General features: G+C 37.1%; 1 protein-coding gene across 1 annotated transcript in view; it reads left to right on the forward strand.

Annotated features, from left to right (window-relative positions):
• Positions 1-24,503, forward strand: part of RELN (reelin) — a 525,949-nt gene that overhangs the window by 253,120 nt on the left and 248,326 nt on the right. Inside the window, exons 7-8 of the mRNA XM_064289885.1 lie at positions 15,667-15,763; positions 22,741-22,792. Coding sequence (XP_064145955.1) covers positions 15,667-15,763; positions 22,741-22,792 — 149 coding nt within the window. The remainder of the gene's footprint in view (positions 1-15,666; positions 15,764-22,740; positions 22,793-24,503) is intronic.

Below are 24,503 nucleotides of genomic sequence, written 5' to 3' on the forward strand. Positions count from 1 at the left end.
CTACTTCTATGAACTTGTTTCTCCCGTGGGTTCTAAAAGCTTCATAAGTATTATTTAATGTATAATTTTTAAGGACAAGGAAAAGGAGGAATTAAGACAGTAATTGGACTAGAATCAAGAAATTCTTTTTTATATAAACTCAATATTCAATGTATTGACTAAAAAAAAAAATGACTACTTAATTTAAATACTCAATTTGATTGAAAAATTAATAAATGTACTTGGTGACAAGCCCAACTAATGCACAAATATACACAATAAAAAGCAAGCCTTCCTCCCACACGTGAGCTGTATTCCCTTTCTCCAAAGGCAGCAACTGTTAATAGTTTCTATGAGTCATTCCAGAAATTATTTATGCTTATACAAGTGTGGCGCTATGAATTCTCTTCACCAACTTGGGTATCAGAAAAATGAAACTTACCTCCATAAAATCAAAATTAAACCTGTTGCTGTCTGGTGGATTCCAACTCACAGTGACCCCGTGCGTGTCAGAGTAGAACTGCACATAGGGTTTTCAATGGCCGTAATCTTATGGAGCTTGGTTTGCAATCAAATGCTAACCTAACGGTTAATGGTTCAAACCTACCCAGTGGCACCACAGAAGAAAGGCTTGGCAAACTGCTTCCATAAAGATTACAGCCAAGAAAACCTTGTGGAACAATTCTACTCTGTAACACATGGGGTTACCATGAGTTGGAATCAACTCAATGGCAAGAGGTTTTAATCTTATGAAAGTGGATTGCCAGGCCTTTCTTCTGCAGCACCACTAGGTGGATTCAAACCGCCAGCCTTGTGCTAGCAGCTGAGCGCAACCTTTTCAGCCACTCAGGGACCTCTGTTCTTCCATAACTGGACTTAATTTCTTTTTATTGTTCCCCTTCTACCAGGTTGTTAGAAATATAATTTCAGTCAATTCTGGTTTGTCCTCTCCCTTTCTACTGTTGCTTAGCTAAGTTTCAGGGCACCTGTTAGTGCAAAAGCAGGGGGAAGGTGGGAATGCATTGTGGTCCCCCAGTCATCTATTCCTGCAGGTATCCACTGAGTGTTCCATTATCTTGTCTAGTCCATGTTCACTGGTCCGCGCAGACAGCTTTAGTCTCTGTCCTAACCACTCCTCCACGGCAGTGGCTCTTTTTTGACCCTAGCTTGAGGACACGAAATTGTTCTGCTGCTGGGCCATGGGCATGTTTGTAATGCCATGTTCTGCTCTGCTATCATGGAGCTATAGTCATTCTACCTCCCTGAGATGCAAGGCTTAGATTCCTTCTGCTCTTTGCTCTCCAGATCTCTCGGGGCCCTTTATCTCTTCACTCTCCAAGCTGCTTCTGATTGCCTTGTTTCAATTAAAGATGAGAAGTTACAGGTGACGAGAACCACAAACCCCTTCATGGAACATAGTGACAGCACAGGCTTGGGTAGTTTCACTAATGAGAGAAGCTTCTCCACTTTAATTTGGCCCTGTTGCTGGACCACATGCCCTGTATCTCTGGGCTTCTTCAATTCAAATGTGCCATAGAACCCAAGCGAGTGAGAGAGCATGTGGATGGAGCAACACCAATTTATCAGCCCTGCCGACAGCTTCCCATTATCAAGTGTGCTCAGTACAATTACTCTACTGAAGACAGTCAGTCGTGTCTTAGTCATATAGAGACAGCCCTACCACCAGCCCTCAAAAAATAGATGGGAATAAAAACCTCATGTAACTATGTTTAGAAGGAATGTAAACAACCACAAATATGTTTCATCACGTTAACATTTCTTTTAAGCAGTTACTACTCGTATATTTCACAGTTTTATAGTTCCTTTTTATGAATTAAAATATTTTAGAATGATATAAACACTACCAATATTTCACATAATTGGAGAGAAAACTTAATCATTTAAAAAAAAGAAGTATAGCTCATAGCCAAAAACTGGGAACAGCACAGGTGCTCCTCACTGGAGAATGGATAAACAACCCATGATAAGTCCATACAATGAAATGTTGTTGTTAGGTGCCATTGAGTCAGCTCGGGCTCATAGTGGCCCTATGCACAACGTAATGAAACACTGCCCGACCCTGCCCCATCCTCACAATCATTGTTATGCTTGAGCCCATTGTTGCTGCCATTGTGTCAATCCATCTTCTTGAGAGTCTTCCTCTTTTTCGTTGGCCCTCTACTTTACGAAGCATGATGTCCTTCTCCAGGGACTGATCCCTCCTGATAACGTGTCCAAAGTATGTGAGATGAAGTCTCGCCATCATTGCTTCTAAGGAGCATTCTGATTGTACTTCTTCCAAGACAGGTTTGTTCATTCTTTTGGCAGTCCATGGTATATTGAATATTCTTTGCCAACACCAAAATTCAAAGTCATCAATTCTTCTTCAGTCTTCCTTCTTCATCCTCCAGCTTTCACATGTATATGAGGCAATTGAAAACACGACGGCTTGGGTCCTTCAAAGTGACAACTTTGCTTTTCAACACTTTGAAGAGGTCTTTTGCAGCAGATTTGCCCAATGCAATGCATCTTTTGATTTCTTGCCTGCCTCTTCCATGGGTGTTAATTGTGGATCCAAGTAAAACGAAATCCTTGACAACTTCAGTCTTTTCTCTGTTTATCATGATATTGCTTATCGGTCCAGTTGTGAGGATCTTTGTTTTTGTTTTTTTTTTATGTTGAGGTATAATCCATATTGAAGGCTGTGGTCTTTGATCTTCATCAGTGAGTGCTTCAAGTCCTCTTCACTTTCAGCAAGCAAGGTTCTGTCATCTGCATATTGCACGTTATTAATGAGTCTTCCTCCAATCCTGATGCCCTGTTCTTATTCATATAGTCCAGCTTCTCAGATTATTTGTTCAGCATACAGATTGAATAAGTATGGTGAAAGGATACACCCCTGACGCACACCTCTCCTGACTTTAAACCACGAATTATCCCCTTGTTTATTCAAACAACTGCCTCTTGACCTATATACAGGTTCCTCATGAGCACAATTAAGTGTTCTGGAATTCCAGTTGTTCTTTGCAATGTTATCCATAATTTGTTATGATCCATGCAGTCAAATGCCTTTGCATAGTCAGTAAAACACGGGTAAACATCCATCTGGTATTCTCTGCTTTCTGCCAGGATCCATCTGACATCAGCAATGAAATCCCTGGTTCCAAGTCCTCTTCTGAATCTGACTTGAATTTCTGGCAGTTTTCTGTCAACATACTACTGCAATTGCTTTTGAGTGGTCTTCAGCAAAATTTTACTTGTGTGTGACATTAATGATATCGCTTGATAATTTCTGCATTTGGCTGGATCACCTTTCTTGAGAATAGGCATAAGTATGGATCTCTTCCAGTCAGTTGCCGAGGTAGCTGTCTTCCAAATTTCTTGGCATAGATGAGTGAGCACTTCCAGTGCTGCGTCTGTTTGTTGAAACATCTCAATTGGTATTCCATCAGTTCCTGAGGTCTTGTTTTTTGCCAGTGCGTTCAATGCAGCTTGGACTTCTTCCTTCAGTACCATCAGTTCATGGTCATATGCTACCTCCTGAAATGGTTGAACATCGACCACTTCTTTTTGGTATAGTGACTCTGCGTATTCCTTCCATCTTCTTTTAATACTTTCTGCGTTGTTTAATATTTTCTTGTAGATCCTTCAGTACTGCGACTTGAGGCTTGAATTTTTTCTTTAGTTCTTTCAGCTTGGAAAATGCCAAGTGTGTTCTTCCCTTTTGGTTTTCTACCTCCAGCTCTTTGCACATGTCATTATAATACTTACTTTGTCTTCTCGAGCCACCCTTTGAAATCTTCTGTTCAACTCTTTTACTTCATCATTTCTTCCTTTTGCTTTAGTGACTCGACGTTCAATAGCAAGTTTCAAAGTCTCTTCTGACAACCATTCTGGTCTTTTCTTTCTTTCCTGTCTTTTTAATGACCTCTTGCTTTCTTCATGTATGATGTCCTTGATGTCATTCCACAACTCATCTGGCCTTTGATCATTAGTGTTCAGTGTGTCAAATCTGTTCTTGAGGTGGTTTCTACATTCAGGTGGGATACGCTCAAGGTTGTACTTTGGCTTTCATGGACTTGTTCTAATTTTCTTCCGCTTCAACTTGAACTTGCATATGAGCAATTGGTGGTCTTTTCCACAGTCGGCCCCTGGCCTTGTTCTGACTGAAGATATTGAGCTTTCCCATCATCTCTTTCCACTTGTAGTTATTTGATTCCTGTGTATTCCATCTGGCAAGGCCCATGTGTACAGTCACCATTTATGTTGGTGAAAAAAGGTATTTGCAGTGAAGAAGTCATTGGTCTTGCAAAATTCTATCATGTGATCTCCGGCATTGTTTCTATCACCAAGGCCATATTTTCCAACTACCAATCCTCCTTCTTTGCCTCCAACTTTTGCATTCTAATCACCAGTAATTGTCAATGCATCTTGATTGCATGTTCAGTCAATTTCAGACTGCAGAAGTTGGTAAAACTTCAATTTCTTCATCTTTGGCTTTAGTGGTTGGTGGGTAAATTTGAATAATAGTTGTATTAACTGGTCTTCCTTGTAGGTATATGGGTATTATCCTATCACTGACAGCATTGTACTTCAGGATAGAACTAGAAATGTTCCTTTTATTGATGAATGCAACACCATTCCTCTTCAATTTGTTTCATTCCCAGCATATTAGCCCATATGATTGTCCAATTCAAAATTGGAAATGATCAAAAATGAAATGAAACACAAAAACATCAATATCCTAGGCATTAGTGATCTGAAATGGATTCATATGGACCATTTTGAATTGGACAATCATATGGTCTACAATGGAATACTACTCAGCAATAAAAAGAAATGAATTACTGATTGTCACAGCAACCTGGATGAATCTCTAAAATAGTATGTCAGATGAAAGAAACCAGTTTCAAAATGTTCATACTGTATTCTTCCACTTATATGAAATGTAGAATAGGCAAAATTATCTAAAGTGATGGAAATCAGATCAATGGTTTTTTCAGGGATGGATGATTGACTTGGAAGGGGCATCAGGGAGCTTTCTGGGGTGAGGAGCATGTTATATATCTTGAGAGGGTCTAGGTTACATCATGATGTACACATTAGTGAAAACTGAAAAAAAAAAAAAGACTGTCATTTGAGAGCTGTATATTTCCCTGTGTCTAAATTACAGCTCGATAAAAAAAAATTCAACAATAGTAAGAAAAGCAGTGAGAAAATAATAAGAAATAGAAGATATCTTTGATTCATCACTTGGTGTTAAAAGAATTCAGAAAGAGACAGAGTTAAAATAACTAAAAAGTGAGCGAATTCTTAAAAATTACTGAGTTTTCTTAAGAAGTATCTTTATCCTCCAAGCAATTACGAAGCCAAGGAGAAACCTTTGTTTTGCTTGAACAGATTACCGCTTTAATGCATGTTTTCTGAGGATCACAGAAGACATTTGAAGCTGTATTAGCACCATGCTCTGATGTTCTAGTGGGAAATGTGGGACTGTTAGAAAACATGATGAAAAATGGCAATAGATGACAACAGATGCTTCCCCTCCGGCACAATGATAGAACAATAGTAATAGCAGAGATGCCCGATTCAGCAGAGAGCAGCAATGACAAGAGTGACTCCTCAGAAGACGCACCTTAGTTGAGTGAGTTGTGATGTCAAAAGGGACATGAGATATAAGGAAGAAAGACACAGATGAAGTTGTCTCAGATCTATGATACATGAAGACCTCCATCAACTGGTTTATGACACAGAAAGCCTCACGATTTATAGCTAAGAAAATGAAACCCATGGCTGGCATTACATGGGATTGCTTGAATCAAGGAAAAAAAAACTAGAACATTTCCATTTCTATATGTAAAAGATCAATTTACAAGACCAGAGAAATAAGAGATCAGACTCCACTGCCTCCGATATTCTCTATTACTGATTTATTAAAGCAATTCGTCTGAAATGGAGCAGAAACGTAGGTGGTTTGGCTTACTAAACTCCATTTCTTTTAAGGAAAAAGAAGTCCGAAAAAAGAATATAAAATAGTGAGATTTTAGGGTTGGTATGGGATGGCAGTGGGAGTGGGATGGCCTAACTGGAGATCACACCAGCCCTAAAACCTCACTGTTTCATATTTGGTGGTGGGTGGTTAAGAGTTACAGTTGCTAACCAGAGGTCAGCAGTTCGAATCCACCAGCCGCTCCTTGGAAACCCTATGGGCAGTTCTACCCTGTCCCATAGGGTCGCCACGAGTTGGAATCGACTTGGCATCAATAGGTTTTTTTTTTTTTAAATGATCTAACTGGAGCAACATTTAGTGATTAATAGCTTAGCCTATATGACAAAAGAAGTCAAGCAAGCAGTCAAACCAATTTGTAGGTCATTAGTATCTTGACGGCACCGGGTTTGGTTTTTTTTTTGGTTTAGTATCTTGGAGCCCCTTACAACAACAAAATAGGGAGGACTCCACCATTCACTAGTCAAATGCGAGAATCAGAATGTAAATGGAGTTTGCAGATAATCAAAAAAGAAGTAAGAGTGATGAACAATGTCACCGAGAAAGAAATTGGAAAAAAGTATATCCACTTGGCTTCACGGCCAGTGGCCTGTGGCCAGTGAGCCTGGGAAACAGTGCTATGCAAAGGGGCAGCACTGACCATGGCCACCAGAAGGTCCACACCACTGCTGAAGATTTCCAAGGAACTTTTTGTAATGATAGTCACTTAGAAGACATGTGACCTAACACACTTAAGCAATGTAACATAAATCTTACTTTTTTTTTTTTCCAAAAGCAGATGACTACAAGAGATTGTGAATAGGTGAGAAAAGTTAGGCAAAATAAATGTTTTCTCTGATGACCTACCCTTGCCAGAATGTCTAAAATAACATTCCTTCTTTGCATTGTGGCATTATGATTACATATTGGGGGTTTAATGGTCCAATATTCTGATCTTATATGCAGCTGTCTCTACCTTTTTTCTCACTTCCTCTTGAGTTCCTCACTTCTTCTCACTGTCTCTCTCCCTTTTCTCTTTTCATAATAACTTCTTTTTCTCGTATTATAACCCTCTCCTCTAACCTTCCTTTCTAGCCGTCTTCCCCTTTCCTTTCCACCGTATAGTTGCATTGGAGAAAAGCTTCATCTACAATCGAAAGGAGGTGTCCCACTAATAAAATAGAATCTGGAGGCTTCTTATTTCCTTCTTTAATCTCTGTTTCAGATGACAGAAACAAGAGCTCATTCAATGGAAGTAAAGTTAGTTACATTTGAAACAAGTAGGAAAACATTTCTCCAAGCAGCATGTAGTGGAATTCACCATGGTGGGAGGTCAGAATATCATGCGTAGTAGTAGGATTTTAAAGGGGCTGTTTTTAACTCAGGAAACCCTGGTGGCGTAGTGGTTACATGCTACGGCTGCTAACCAAAGGGTCAGCAGTTCAAGTCCACCAGGTGCTCCTTGGAAACTCTATGGGGTAGTTCTACTCTGTCCTATAGGGTTGCTATGAGTCAGAATCGACTCGACGGCCGTGGGTTTGGGTTAGGTTTTTATTTTTAACTCAAATAATATTTGTCTTTGTGCCTGTTAACAAAGAAGAGATCAAATTTTTAAACTCCTTAGTGAAATAAGAGTTCTCTTACCTTCCTGAGTGAGAAGTAATGAGAAAGAATGAGCTATAAATGGAGTTTGTCATGTTCACGTTTAAAGCGTGTGTTAGGGATTAGAAAAAAGGCCTGACATAGTTGAGAGTGATATTCTGAACTTTTCTTACCATTTTTCTAAAATATATCCCACATGTACAAAGAAAGTAAGACTTTTGAAATTTACTTTTTATTTTTTTAAAGCTGCTTCTTACCTTTTGTGAAAATGATCGTGTAAATTGCTTGTAATAATCATGCCGTATTTTTTTTTTTTTTTAAGTAAAACATAGTCTCTTCATTATAAAACATGGTGAGAAGTTGATTGTTTTGGTTGTTGAGGTTTGACTAGAACTCCACTGTCTCCAGAAGTCAGCTGACTTCCCAGCAGCCAGCCACCTTTCCTGCAGGGTTCCAGTCACAGTGGTGGATTCTCCAGTCCCTGATCTGGCCTCACCTTGCAAACTCACAGGTCAGATTTTGTCAGGGTGTCATCTGTGCCTGGCTACAGAGACATATTATCTTTGGGTCAGGAAATTAGAAGAGATTTTTATTTCCTTATTTCAATGTTAAAGAACATTTTACAATACATCTATTACCTTTTATAATCAGAAAAGAGTATTGTTAAAATGGTTTTAGTATCTTCCTTTAGAAATGCTGGTGAATAGACAATTCTGGCTCATAGAATGCCAGATTGCTTCTTCTGGGGCTGAGCCTCAGACACTGGCCTCTTCAGAGGCAATAAATTATGGGTAGATAATACGATGGCCTTGGTCCTGGGGACAAATGGCATGTATCTCAAATGAGAATTTGATGATAACTGATTGTCGAAGAGTTTCCAGGTGATTAACCTGTTTCAGCAACGTGCCTGACTACAGGCTGAGTGATTTACTCTGATCTAAAAAGAAGAATGAGCTATGTCATTAGACTGCTTTTGAGAAAATAATATTTCAATTATTTATTTATTGTTATCGGGATGATGTCACCACTAGCCATTCATAAATCTCCAGTTGTGCATAGAAGCTCAATTTCCTCATTAATCCTCCTCCACTGTCTTGCATCCTGACAGCCTTGTGTGAGTCACTGCAGAATGTGGGGGCTCCAGGCTCCAGCAACATCTCACTTTAGATTTCTCTGTGCCTACCGAATAGGGCTTTGGCATATTTTCATGCCAAATAATTTTAAAATTAGGATCAAAAACATAATTATGCTTACAGAAGTGTACTCTGTACAGCTCAAATGCACATCAAATATAATTCTGTGTCCAGAGGCAAAACAGCCACCTACATAATAAAAAAAAAAAAAGAAGATATAGAACTGATACCAAACTAACAAGCTTCAGAATGGCCAAGGAGCTCATTATAATGAAAAACAAAACCTCAGTATAAAGCCAAAGCATTTCTTTTTCTTTTATGTTCATGGTTTGACCCTATTTTTCTTGGTCAGCAAGTACCTGTCGTTACATTTACTGATGCTTTTATGTTTTTGTTAGTTAAAAAAAAAAGTAGTGTATATACAAAATAGAAAGTGAGGGATTATCTAAGGATGCACATAGCCAAAGGAATATTGAATTAGGTTGTTATGTACTTTAGTCCAATGAATTCACTCTTAACATTTTATTTTGTACATTTTCATTAGCAAAAACAAAATCCTTTTATCCTATAAATGGAAAAGTAACTTTTAAGGAAGTCACTGTAGGTTTTCAAAATAAACTTTGACAGTAAAAATGATGACAAATACCCTTTAAAATGTACTTTTTCCTTTTTTAAAAAAAATAGAATTGGAGTTCTTTACTCCTATTGGCTGCATTAGGGCGGAGTGGGAAGAATATTGACAAGAAGTCAGGGAACCTGAATTATGGTCCTGTTTCATCATTTGTAAATTGAGGGGGTGATGAAACTCAGCGGCATTTTAATAAATTCAGGATGGTCATGGTGTGCATGGTCTTGGAGAATAGCAAGTATTTCCCTTAAAATGCCTTTTAATCATACTGTTCATGTCAGAATATTTTTTGAGGTGGGCAGTTCACATAATGCATCATGGTATTTGTCAGATTTTTAAGTTCTGTTTTTCATACTGGAAAAATAAATCAGATTTGAGAAACATTCAGTATTACTTTTACTACCAGAGAAGCAATTCATTTCTAATCCTTAGCTTGGGAAGTCATATTTCTTATTAAATTGAAAAACAGAAGTCTCTTTAACTGGGATCATTTAAAACTTCCTTCTTCCCACAAACCTCTAAAAAATATGTTACCTGACTTTACAAAGCCCATCATTTTCATAAGAGGATAAGGAAGCAGGAGAAATGCAGGTGTAAGGCCACACATTTAAATGTCAGGAACAAGCAGCAGCATTTTGTTGTTGTTGTTCTGAGCCTGAAGAAAATTGATCCACTCGGCATCCAGTAAATTGAGGCCTCGTTCCTAGGAACTTATAGAACTTTCCCATATGGGACGAGTAGGATTTCATAACACAAGCAGCCTTAACAGTGAACACCCTTTGGGTTTAAGGCCCTAACTTCACTCGCCCCAGTTAAATTGTTAGACACAGAGGGTTTCTGAGAAAGGGAGGAGGATAGGACTGAGAGAGCACTTAGGCACTTAGGCATTGTTTTAAATTCTGGAGTGATCCAGGAATGACTTTCCTTGGAACTTGGATGTTTATTTATATATGTAGGTTTTCTGAATTCACCACTCGTCTTCCTGACATGGGTCACTATTTTATTCTGGAAAGCCATGACCACCAGTTGATGTTTGTACTGTCTGGTCTCCACCAGGATATCGTGTTCATCCTGAAATTATAATTTCTCCTTTCTTTTATGATAATGACATTCATGTATGTGGTTGTAGATGCTTAACTAATGGATAGAAAAAAATATTAAGATCAGGAAAGTCACCTTGATGGACAGCATGGGTTGTTTAAGAACATAAATAGAAATGAACCCCATTGCCAATAATGATGGAAAAGTAAATGGAGAAAGGCTTGAATTGATACACAGCAAAGGGTCATGGTGCTGGTCGGAGCTTTCCAGAACCCAGACTAAGAAACAATCCAGGAATCTATGTTCGAACCTCTTCTCACTTTTGATAGCTTACTCACTCTAATGATATTCACTCCCGCCATTTCAACCAGATCCTAAACTGTAATGGCAGTCCCAATCTCCTTTCCCTGAACTTAAGATACGTCATCAGTGCCAGCTGCTCATCTCCAATTGTCAGCATATCCAGAAAGGAATTAGTTTCCAAGTCCTGTAATTCTCTAGAGTTGGGCTACCAAGTATGGTAGCCACTAGTCACATATAGCTATTGAGTCCTTGAAATGTGTCTAGTCTGAATTAAGGTGTGCTGTGAGTATAAAATGTACCCTAAGATTTGAGATTAGTATGAAAAAAAGACTGTAAACTATGTCATTAATAATTTTTTATATTAATTACATGTGAAAAATACTAATTCAAATATATAAGGTTAAATAAAATATATTATTAAAGTTAATTTCACCTGTTCCTTTTTTAATGTAGCATTAGAAAATTTTTTTTTTATTAAAGTTAATTTCACCTGTTCCTTCTTCTTTTTTAATGTAGCATTAGAAAATTGAGAATTACGCATGTGACATATTACTGTTGAACAGTGATACCCTAGAGTATCTCCATGCCCATCTTATTTTAAGGCACTTTTATATCTAACTTGAATTACATCAATAGCACCCGATCTTTTCTAGCTCCAATCCATCATTTGCTAGAATAATTTTTTCTGAAAGTTGAATTTTTATCATGACTTTGGAAACAGAATAACCTGAATTTGAATTCCAGCTCTATAACTTACTAGCTGTGTAACCTTGAACAGTAATTTGATTTCTTTATATCTCAGTGTTAGCGTCCTCTAAATGGGAATAAAAATAGGAGCAGGGGATTTTGTATGAATAAATTGAGGCATTGTTCCTAGCATAGTACCTATCACTTGCTAGATGGCACAAGAGGCCTTTTATGACCTGGTCCTCACCTTCCAGCCCCATCTTTTGCCACCCTTCTTTAGGGGCTAGCATGATTTCAGCCATACTGAACCACTGTACCAACACTGTTCTTACGTTATAATCTCTGTGTTTTCTAAGCTCTACAACACTCTCACCTTTCTTCCTTGCTTGAGTAACCCTATTTCTCATTCAAGACCAGTTCTGGGACCATGTCCTTTGGCAGGTATTCCTTATTTCCCCAGTCTGAGACAGGTACCATCACAACTGGTGCATACTCCTGTTATAAGGAAAAAGGAGCCTGGAAAATATCATAGATTTTAGAGTTAGCAAGCTGTGGGTCCAAATTGCAACCCTGTCAACTTGGGAGCTGTGTGACCTTGAGCAAATTGCTTAAATTCTCTGAAGCTTAATTTTCTTATTAGTAAAATGAGGTACTGATAACTATCTTACAGAGAAGTTGAGAGATTTAAATGGGTTTTAGAGTATGTGGCATATAATAGAATGCAATAAATAGCTATCATTAGATTGATACATTGTATTGTCACTGTGTATTTACTTCTCTACCTTTCTGTCTGCAATATAAACTCTTTGAGGAAAACGACAGTATTTTATTTGCTCATGTACCACTAAAGCTTACCACAGTGCCTGTAGGTCCTCAAAACAAGTTTGTTAAGTACAAGAATGAATTAATGAATGATGAATGAATAAATAACTCCACTGACAGCTAAGAGAAGGTCGGATTTGACCACCTAGAGGGATGGGCATTCAGGGTAAATTAAAACAAATTATGTTGACAAACCCAGTCGGACTGTGAAGAATTCAAGCAAAGGACATTTAAAAGACTTTGGCAGGAAGCTAAGGGATTTGACCCATCAATCCTTGGTAAAGCCATTGTACCTCCAAGTAGCAACCCAGTGGGTCATGTCTGATAATTATACATCTCTAAGTTTCTCTAACAAAATATCAGTACTTTTATACATTTAATTTTAAATTTCTGGAGCTATAAAGCATTATAAGGAAGAGGAAAGTCTAGAGGAGTTGTTGAGCCAGATGGAGAGAAGAGCTGTATCTGTTTCCTTTTTTCTTATGTTTATTGTTTTTTTTTTATCTCTTGTTATTCCACAAAATAGAAGTGGTTCTCCAAACATATCAAACATCTATCATCTATTCAGTGGTTTTCTAATACCAGTCTCTAGACCATCTATAAAGAGCTCTGGTGGTGCAACAGTTAAGCACTCGACTGCTAATTATAAGGTTGGTGGTTCAAACTCAGCAGCGGCTCTCTGGGAGAAAAGACCTGATGGTCTGCTCCCATAAGGAGTATAGCCTGGTAAAGCCTATGGGGCAGTTCTACTTTGTCTCCTCGGAATCAGCTTAGTGGTACACAACAGCAACAACAGGCCATCTATATCAGAATCACCTTTAAACAGTATACATATATCCAGGCTCCACCTGAATAAAATCTATGGAGGGGGGGAGGGAATATAATATCTGTATTTCATATAGATATTAATTTTCTGATATACAGTTGATTTGGGAACTGCTAATTTATATTTATAGATAGAATGCTTGCTATGGGAATTCAAACAGCAGGCCTCAAACTTGACAGCAACAATGAGGCCTTTAGCTTAGAGACACTAGAGGCAAATGGCAGATAGCCATTGTGAGGTTTGAGTATTTTTAATTTTTTCTCTGTCCAAGTTGATATTTTTCTCAAGTCATCTCGTAATGACTTAGAAGACAAATAATCCTTATCTTTCACTAAAGTAAGAAGCTCATTATAATTTCTGTGTTATTTCTCTGTACTTTTATTCCAGCCATACTCCTTGGGGAAGAAATTACATGTATGCTTTAGAAAAACAATACAAAAAGTTCATGTATTAGGTTCTCTGTGGGGAAAACGAATTTTCATATACCAGTTCTGAAGCAGTTGAAAATGGTAGAAGTCCATGAAAAATCAACAGTAAAAATGGTATAAATAATAACAGCTAACATTTGTTTCATGCTTACTATGTGCAAGGCACTATCTAAGTGCTTTAGCCCTCAGACCTTAACAATAGTTAAATTTATGAAGTTGTCTTATATTCATTCATTCAACAAGTATTTATGGAATACAGCATGCTGGGGATAAAATGGCAAGTGAGAGACAAGTTTGTTGCCTTCATGAAGCTACTGCTATGTCTAGTCTAATGTCAAGGACTTATTAGAATCTTGCTTCACAGTAATCAAGAGAAAATTCAAATCTCTTGGTGGTGCAATGGTTAAAAGCCCAGCTGCTAACCGAAAGGTCGTCAGTTTGAATCCACCAGCCTCCTTGAAAACCCTATGAGGCAGTTCTACTCTGTCTGTAGGGTCGCTATGAGTCAGATCAATTCGATGGCAACAGGTTTGGTTTTGGTTTTACTAAGATGTATGATCTTTTGAGATACCGACATCATTAATTTCACATAAAAAAATTCTTGTGTGAGAACACAGCTCAAAAGATTAAAATAATGCCAATCACTTATTCCATGTAGTACACATGTACTTGTACACATATGCAGGACTAATGTGTATTTGCCTAGTTGTTACTTACTTGTTGTGCTTCTGCCTCTTGGCTTTATGGGCTACCTGGTCTCTTTTCACAGTTTCGTCGTCTTCTTACTAGGGTGGGAGTTCCTACTCCCTCTCTCTCTGAAATCAGCAAACAGCTGAAAGGGCATAATGAAACCAAGGGCATAGTGCCCTTTCCACAATGTTTGGCACCTGGAATGTGAAAGTCTCTGAAAATGTTCTTTCCGCATGAAATAGAGCTCTCAAGTGGTTTGAGGTTCAGACAGGGGAAACATAGATCTTTCTTTCTACATGTTAGGTATGTAATGACTGTGGGTTGAAATGTCACTGATGCAGAGCATTGTAAATGTTACTGTAACTATGCAAAGTCAAATCTAGGATATGAATAGCTTCAACTTCTACTAGATAAAGACATGAATAAATTCCTTTTTGAGATGCTGTCCTTAGGTTTTTTAACCACTCCCTTTTGCAGTAATATAGTGAAGTAACTAATAAAATTACTTGCAAGATTAATGTAAATAAGCCGGTATCCAAAATGTGCTTGCATTATTATTTGTGAATATTAATTATTGTGTATATTAGTGTGTGGATTAAATAAAATCTGATTCAATTATTTTTAGCATAGAAGAATGTATAGACACAAATTTATTTGAGGATGGCTCTTCTAAACATTTACCCTGACCATAACTAAAAAAAAGTTTAAAATTTGCAAAGGATTTTTTATTTTTGTTCATTATGTAAATAGATATTAATTTGCTTATCTTTTAATATTTACAGACATCTTTTCATTGGACACAGTATATGTTCTATGTAATTGTTGGTAATAATAACACCTGCCATTATTAGGTCCCTACTGGAAACCCTGAAACCCTGGTGGCATAGTGGTTAAGTGCTAGGGCTGCTAACCAAAGGGAGGGCAGTTCAAGTCCGCCAGGCGCTCCTCGGAAACTCTACGGGGCAGTTCTACTCTGTCCTGTAGGGTCGCTATGAGTCGGAATCATCTCAATGGCACTGGGTTTGGTTTTTTTTTTATTTTACTGGAAACCCTGGTGGCGTAGTGGTTAAGTGCTACAGCTGTTAACCAAGAGGTCAGCAGTTTGAATCCGCCAGTTGCTCCTTGGAAACTCTATGGGGCAGTTCTACTCTGTCCTATAGAGCCGCTATGAGTTGGAATCGACTCGAGAGCAGTGCAGTTTTTTTTTTTTTTTACTATGAGACTGGTTCTGTACTATGTATTTTATAAGCACTTTCTCATTTAATCCTCTAAAAGGTAAATGAGATTGCATCAGTATTATTATCCTCATTTTACAGGTGAGAAACTTTGGGATGTTAAGTAACTTGCCTAACACAGCCATTAAGTGCAAGGACTGGAATTTAAATTCAGTTCTTTCTGGTTTCAAGTCTCCGTTATCACCTTCGAAATGTTGTTTTGAGCTGAATAACAATAACTGTTATCTCTTTTGTTATCTGAGCAATAAACCGTCTTGTGCTATATACTATCCTCTCAGACTGGGAATGTGTTCTGTGTTCCCGCAGGGTTGAATGTAACAACTGTGAGACTGGAGAACAGTGTGGGGCAATTATGCATGGCAACGCTGTCACCTTCTGTGAGCCATATGGTCCCAGAGAACTGGTAAGTCTATGCTATGTGTGTAAAAAAAAAATTATGTGTGTACATCATCCCAAATACATAGCATTTACGGAGTTGTTTTTTGGTTTTGTTTTTGCAGACACAAAGTTCTCTGTTCTTTTTCAGTTCAGATAAATTTTGAAGTATAATTTATATTATAAGTCCTATTACAAATATCTCAAAACTAGGAGAGGTGATTTTATCATCTCTTTTCAAAACACAATGAACATAATTAATGTCACTAAGCTGTACTTGTGCAGATTGTTGAAATGGCAAATGTTTTGATGCATACATATTTACCACAAGAAAAGAAATACATTGAATAAAAATAATAATTCTCTTCAAAAAAGTAAAAAAACAGTAATATAAAAATTACCGGACATTTTCCTGGATTCTGCTTTAATATACATATTTACCTATATGAAAAAAAAAAAAAATATGAAGGTAACGGCAAACTCTTGTCTTAATCTCAGTCACCATGGGGGAAAAGTAAAAGTTATTTTTCTTTCTCAGGAGTTCTGACTTCAAAGTTATAGATTAGTGCTGCCATATGTCAATTGTTTGAAGAAAAACTAAAATTGATATACTTAGTTGATACATAAATATAATATATTTAACATAAAAAGTAAAAATTGTAGTAATAAAATTGTCAGCATCAATGAATCTCATTAAATATAGCACATCTCTATGAATAGATGCTTTTTTAAAATATAGGTATGACATGATATATTTAACATATATGCACCAACCAACCAACCAGCTGTCGTAAAGTCAGTTCTGACTCCATGTATTTTAGAGTAAAACTGCACTCCGTAGGGTTTTTTTTAGAAGTAGATCATCAGGCCTTTCTTCCAAGGCCCTCTGGATGGATTTGAACTGCCAACCTTTCACTTAGTAGCTGAGTGTTTAACTGTGCCACCCTGAAACTTATATATATATATATATATATATATATATATATATATATATATATATATGCACATGTATTATATGTGTGTACCATGTCTAAGCAATTTATGGCTTCTTAAGTTCATCTATAAAGCATTGCTCTTAAAATTGTCCTTATTTTCTCCTTGCAAGCCAAAACTGTTAGATGAGCAATTTTGTCACATTGTTTTAAAACTTGGGTTCCCAACTACAGAGGAACTTTGGTGGATTAAAAAAATAGTAAAAGCGAAAGAACACACTAAATAAGCCAGATTTAAACAACAACAACAAACTTTGGTTTATGCCAAATTATTCAGGAACAGGTTACTTTCCTTTAATGTAAACTGATTAGCCTTTGCTTACCAATGGTAAGTTCTTGAGTTATATGCAAAATGAAACATGAGTAGTCTAAATTAACAACTATGAAACCACTCGCCATCAGCATGTGGCTAATGAGCCTTTGTTGGTACTTGGTACTTCTTGCTGACATGAAGACTACACTCATTTCACATTCTTAAAAAAAGATATAAAAACAATTGTTTTATTATTCTGGCTCAGTTCCTTTGCCCTAATACTCTTTTTACAATGTGTCTTATGTTTTACTTTTCTCCTTTTCAATTTGGGTTTCAATACTTTTTGTTTTTCCTTTATGCTCCCACATCCTCTATATCATGGGACTTTTAATAACAGGTCGTATTTTTTACCTCTATAAATCACACACTGTGTTTCAAAATAATTAACTTTAAAAATTGTCAAAAGACTAGTTTCCATAGTAGAGGGGAAAAAAACTTGGTAGACAATTAAAAGAAAATTTAGTTATCAAAATGTGAAAGCCAATTAATTTTTGTAACATGGTTCTTATTTTTATGCTGCTTGAATACCCCTTTCATGGCAATAGATACATTTAATTTATTAAAGATATGAGCTTCAGAACATTGATAAATTGAAGTTTTTAGTTGAATTTGGAACACAAACAGAATTAATTGGGTGCAAATTAAAATAATAGGTGCTCATAATTCAAGGCTCAGAAGGCGTTATTACCGCAGACAAATGTGAAGGAAGTTAAGTTCTTCTTTAAAAAAAGATTTGCTAGTATGTTTAAAATAATGTACCATGACTGAATTTATTATCTAGAAACCTTAAAACAAAATACAAATTTTTACTGAAGTTAATTGAGCTTAGCATTAATGCCTTTTTTAGAAGGTTCCCCATTCAGTACTATTTCTGGAAATACTTAGCAAATTCTTTTTTGTTTTTATTAATCAGCAGGAATTTTTTTTTTTGAATCTAAGAACATAGTGCCAAAATTCAAATTATGATAACATAAGAGCTGAAACGTCTGGTTTATTTGATCCATATATCAAATGGGTGATTGTTGTTCCACTATATTCCAGTTTATCTTGCATTTGAGTTGATAAACCTAATGATCTAGGTTTTAATTATATTATATAATTGATGCGAGATTGGCATTTCAACTAAAAAAGAATATGTTGAACGTAATTATCATTACTGAGAAAAAGAACACCTATGCAGATTTATATTCCCATCGTACGTATTTCCCTAAAATGAATTTGTGTCATAGAGTCAAAGGGGATGGAATGGAAATATATTGACAGGAATGGAGATGACATCCACATTTTACTTATTAGCAACTTTTTCTAATTTTAAGTAATTTTTATTCCATATTTATGCTCCAAAAGCTAAAATAGATATTGTTTTGTGTTTACAGACACCAGAAAAATTGAATGAAAAGTCAGTTAACATACTGTCATCTTTATTAAAATTCAAATAGTTGCATGGTACTTCAGAACTGAACCCAGTCAAAACTGTTTTGGGTGAAAACTGATGAAAGTTATTAGCCCTGAAAACTTCCTTTAAAAAAAAAATGCCTTCATAAATGTAATTCTTATCGAATTTGTAAAACAAAGAACCACAGGCAACGAACCTTAGGAGGCTAAGGTTTAATCTATTAAATTGCCAAAAAGTACATCTCCCCTTTTGAGAATATGTAGCCATTTCACTTCAGTAAAAACCCAACTCAGTGAGAGGCAGCACCTGCTGTGACATGGGCATACGCGTTGTCTTAGTCACCTAGTGCTGCTGTAACAGAAATACCACGAGTGGATAGCTTTAACAAAGAGAAGTTTATTTCCTCACAGTTAAGTAAGCTAAAAGCCCAAATTCAGGGCGTCAGCTCCAGGGGAAGGCTTTCACTCTCTGTCAGCCTTCTCATCAGCCCCCAGACTAGGAGCTTTTCCGCGCAGGGACCCCAGGTCCACAGGACTCGCTCTGCTCCTGGCACTGCTTTCTCGGAGGTATGGGATCCCCCTCTCCCTCTGCTTGCGTCTCTCTTTTATATCTCGAGAGATTGCCTCAAGACACAATCCAATCTTGTAGACTGAGTGCTGCTTCACTACACAACTGCCGCCCATCCTCCCTCATTAACATCATAGAGGCAGGATTTATCACATACAGGAAAATCACACAATACCGGGAATCATGGCCCAGCCAAACTGATACACACATTTTTTGGTGGACATAATTCAATCCATGACACACATGTTTGTGTTTTCTCTGCCATTGTCTTAATCAGCCCTTACCCGTTGTATTCAATCCGGTGAAGTCCCCATATTTCAGATGGTGGCACTGAACTTGCTTCAATTTTGCTAGTATAAAATGAAGATAAAGAGAAATTAATTTACCCAAGAGAAAATATGCTCTCTGAGAACTTAAAATGAAATTATGTTTTTTAAAAGAAATAATTTACTATATCATTCTCACATACTACAAATGCATTTTAGCTAAAAGTGTAAATTTAGACTAAAACAGGATCAAACCCTGTAAAAATATTCAGGGAAGAGGTGCAGAATGGAAGAGAAAGAAAGGTGACGTGGAGGAGAAACCCGTTCCCCTGTCCTACAGCTCTCAGCCCACAGAAAGGTTTTCAGATTCTCTCAGTTACCATGCTTATGTTCCATAGTTTGGAGTTTATTTGGGAATTTAAGAGCACTGAGATTTCATAGAAAAAAAAATATCTGTCAATCCTTCATAAAAAAAAAAAAAAAAACCTTCATAGTGGCTTGATAATTTGTCAAAAGCCCTTTAAGAGGTCCTTTGGTTTTCAGAACATCAGATCAAAAGACTTCACAGTCTAAAACTGCATATTTGAACTCAAGATTAATAAATAATTTATAATACCCAATTGTAAATATAGGTGTGTAGTTTTACGAGGATGGCACAGTTCTGTTCATTCTGTTGTAGGGAACTCATAGGGTCGCTGTGTTTCATTCCGTTGTACCAAACTCATAGGGTCACTATGAGTTGAAACCAACTTGACAGCACTTAACGACAAGTTTTTATAGGCCCTGCTTCTTGTATTTTTTCTCTTCATTTTCCTGTTCGTCTTTGTAGCTGACAATTTCACTAATAAACTCAACGGGAAAAGGAAAAGAAATGAAAGTCAGTCATTCTACCACTCCTTAGCCTCCCTGGTAGAGAGACAAATGAGAATCAATGACTAATCAAAGTCTAAGGTCACCCTCGGTTAGCACGTGTAATTTGAAAGCCAGCAATATTTCATGCACCTTGCTGTTTGCTAGTCGAGGTCACGGCTGTGGAGCTTTATTAAGCAAGTGACACAAGCACCATTTATTATAACACCAGGATAAGTGCCTAAGACTCTTTAGTATACTTAATGTACTAATAGTAACAATAACCATGGTGCTTTTTACTTATACTATTGTTTAAAAAAAAAAACTTATATCCAGGAGTGTTTCATAATTCATCTTATGAATCTATTCATTTGCATAAAACCAAAGGGAAAAACATTCATTCAATTTATGTAAAAAAAAAATTCTAATTTCTCTCTTAGCATTGTACCTCTTTGGATTTTAAGATGAAACCCAGAAGGACAAATAGTTGAGCTTACTCTGAAAGCTCAAAGGAAAACAGATTTCTAGAGGAATCTTGAGTTATAATATCTTAGTTATTTGAAGAAAATTGTCTTGGTGCATGTCTTAGTGGAGAATGAAGATAAAACGTCCAGTGCTGCTATAACAGAAATACCATAAGTGGGTAGCTTAACAAATAGAAATTATTTGCTTGTAGTTTAAGAAGCTAGAAGTTCGATTTCAAGGCGCCAGCTCTAGGGGAAGGCTTTGCCTTTCTGTTGACTCTGGAGGAAGGGCCTTGTCTCTTTTTAGCTTCTATTCCTCAGTACCTTGGCGATCTTCATGTGGCTTGGCATCTATCTTCCTCCATCTCTGCTTGCTTCTTTGGGTCTTAATCTGCTTTTTTTATATCTCAAAAGTGATTAGTTTTAAAACACATCCTATACTGATATGGTTCATTAACATAACAAAGAAAACCCTATTCCCAAATGGGATTACATCCACAAGTACAGGGGTTAGGATTTACAACACATATTTTGGGGGGACACAGTTCAATCCATAACAGTGAATTTTCTCTGACTCTGGGTAGGGAGGAACGGGCAGGAGACAGTTATAGAGCATGGTGGGCCAGTGGTGTTTCAGCAGATAATTTATGGTAACAAAGGATTTAAGTTAAATAGAGAATTTCCTTTAACACCAATAATTTTTGCTGCTGTTGCTAAAATAAATTAGGAACTGATAGTGATGCTGGCATCTACACAATTTATAAAAAGTGTCTTTTGCCCTCCGCTCTATTACCTTTCCTGCTTCTTCCCTGAATTTTAAAACCGTGTGTTTAAAGTACACGTACGGTCATATTTCCAAATTGTGCTGTAGAAACAGGAAGCACACACCCAGTCTTTTCATATTCACATCTCAACTAAATTCTGGCAGAGCAAGAGTCCTGCTCACTAGTTCCCACAGCAATTTATGCCCTTTTGCAGCTGTGGACTTGATCACATGGTGGCTCACGAAGTACAGAAACACCTACGGATGGTATTAAGACATGTAGGAAGCAACAGGAACATAGTCTACTGCTTCTGCCGCTGTAAAAACACAGCGATACACTTTCTATTTGATACGGTGGAGTCACGTGAGGTATTCCATAATTTAGCATAAGGGATTCTGGAACCCAGCAAGAGAGTCGTTGAAGGTGAGAACTTTAATTCTCATCTCATTTGAGCTGGTCACTGTCCCAAGAAATAAATAAATAAACCGTAAAAATAAAATTAAGTAAGGTGCTCCTCCTCTTTAGAAGGGAGAAAAATGTTTAAGCATGATTCTTCACGAAACAAGGGAAATGTGTTGGAAGAATATTTTTAGGTCCATAATCCTATTTATTTTTTTGATAACAGATTTATTGAGAAATAATTCTAACACTCTACAATTCACTCATTTGAAGTGTACAATTCAGTGGCTTTTCGTATATTCACAGAGTTGTACAACCAGTACCACAATTTTAGAACCTTTTTCTATCACAAAAGAAATGCTATATTCTTTTTAGCTATCACAATTCTGTTTACTTTTCTTCCCCTCCTTTTATGCTTATCTCCCAATTTTTGTTTGGTAGCCTTTTTATGACATTCTCTTTGGATCCTAGGGTGGAGAGGAGCAGGCGGGTGGGTGGAGGAGTCTGTGTTAAATGCCTTCAGAGATTACCAAGTAGATGCCACTAAAAGCAGTTCTCAACAGAACCCTGAGAGATTTACTATTAGTGACTAAATCAGAATCCCACAGCTTTGTTCCCCACAGGGGAACATGAACATATCTGTGTTCAAAAAAAAAAAAAAAATCAAACCCATTGCTGTAGAGTCAATTCTGACTCATAGCACGCCTATAAGACAGAGTAGAACTGCCCCATAGGGTATCCAAGGAGTGGCTGGTAGATTCAAACTGCCGACATTTTGGTTAGCAGCCGAGCTCTTAACCACTGCTCCACCAGGGCTCCTATCCGTGTTCAGACATTGATAAAAACAAACTGACAAATGGAGAGATATAACCTTCTGTTCCTAGATCCTTTCTTTCCTCTTCTTTTTACTGACTTTCGCTGCCCTCCCCCAAAACTTTCTGCAGTCTCTTTCCCCTCCTCTCTCTCTTACCTTAATTTTTTATATTTTTTTCTAGATTACCACGAGCCTTAATACAACAACAGCCTCTGTCCTCCAATTTTCCATTGGTAAGTGTTTTTTAGCAATTATAGCAATTTAACTTGGAAATGTTTGTTTTAATTATAGTGTACAATCAGAATTATAGTGCCAAATGTTTTTACATTTAGAGAAGAGTAAATCTTAACTTCTCAGTAAATTATTCAAAACATTTTTAAAGTGAACTGAATTTTTTTAGATGATACATTGTCTTCTCACTTCTTTCCAGTATCGAGTGGTATTAAAAATGCTACAGATAATCCAGAATATCTTAAAATGATTTACATGTACATTTTGAGTGAATTGTGTAATTCTATTACAGCAGAATTACCTTACTAGTTATGTTTTGCTCAGATTAAAACTTGTACAAATTTTCAAAGGGAATGTTCCAGAGAAAGAAAGATACTATCTTTTTTATGGGTCCTAGCCGTGTTGATCTTGGTCTCATAACCTGGAAACCTTCTTATGGGCTTTCCCCTTAACATGAAGATTGCTGCCATCCTGGTAGCTGTGCTCATGGATGGCTTCCTCCAGTCTCTGCCATCTTTACCTTCATATCTTTGGGAGTCCACCATTAGTGAAAGGACTGTTTCCCTCTCTACCCACTACTCCAAATTGCAAGTCCATGTTCTCACAGCTGGGATCCCACTGTAGTCGATAGTACCTAAGAGTATTTTTCTTCAAGTCATTTGTTTTTGTCAGCATGTCCCATTTCAATTTGTAGATATTATGTGAAACTACTCGATTGTAGTTTGAGTGATTTTCTTCTCACAATGGTAACATTACCAACAACAATTTACAGACTAATAAAAGAAAAATTAGAATAGGGAAAACATTAATAAAAACAAAAATAAGGGTGTTTCCAAAGGACTAATGACCCACAACTTCCATAGCCTCCACCAGACTGAGTCCAATACAACTAGATGGTGCCTGGCTACCACCACTGACTGCTCTGACAGGGATTGCAATAGAGGGCCCCCAACAGAGCTGGAGAAAAATGTAGAACAAAATTCTAACTCACAAAAAAAGATCAGACTTACTGCCCTGACAGAGACTGGAGAAGCCCCAAGAGTATGGCCACTGGTCACCCTTTTAGCTCAGTAATGAAGTCACTCCTAGGGTTTACCCTTCATCCAAAGATTAGGCAGGCCCATAAAACAAAACAAAACTAAAGGGGCACACCAGCCCAAGGGCAAGGACTAGAAGGCAGGAGGGGACAGAAAAGCTGGTAATAGGGAATCCAAGGTCGAGAAGGGAGAGTGTTGACATGTTGTGGGGTTGTTAACCAATGTTATAAAACAGTATGTATACCACTACTACTACCCACTGTCGTTGAGTGGATTCCAACTCATAGCCACCCTATAGGACTGAGTAGAACTGCCCGATAGAGTATTTCCAAGGAGCGCCTGGTGAATTCGAACTACCGACCTCTAGGTTAGCAGCCATAGCACTTAACCACTACACCACCAGGGTTTCCACAATGTGTATACTACCTGTTTAATGAAAAGCTAGTTTGTTCTATAAACCTTCATCTAAAGTACAATAAAAAAAAATTCTTGGTAAGAGATTTATAGTTTTACTAAAAACTTTAGTTCCTAGACAAAAAAAGGGGGGAGGGGCGAGTTTAGTATGTTTTCTTTGGTCTATTAGCAAATGTTTTGTAACTTTTCTAAAATGAGTGTTAATACTTTTATAATCAGAGAAAAAAAACTCATTTTTAAAAAGCTGTGTTTTTGCAAAATC

The sequence above is a fragment of the Loxodonta africana genome, chromosome 8 (genome assembly GCF_030014295.1).
Source record: "Loxodonta africana isolate mLoxAfr1 chromosome 8, mLoxAfr1.hap2, whole genome shotgun sequence".
Lineage (NCBI taxonomy): Eukaryota > Metazoa > Chordata > Mammalia > Proboscidea > Elephantidae > Loxodonta > Loxodonta africana.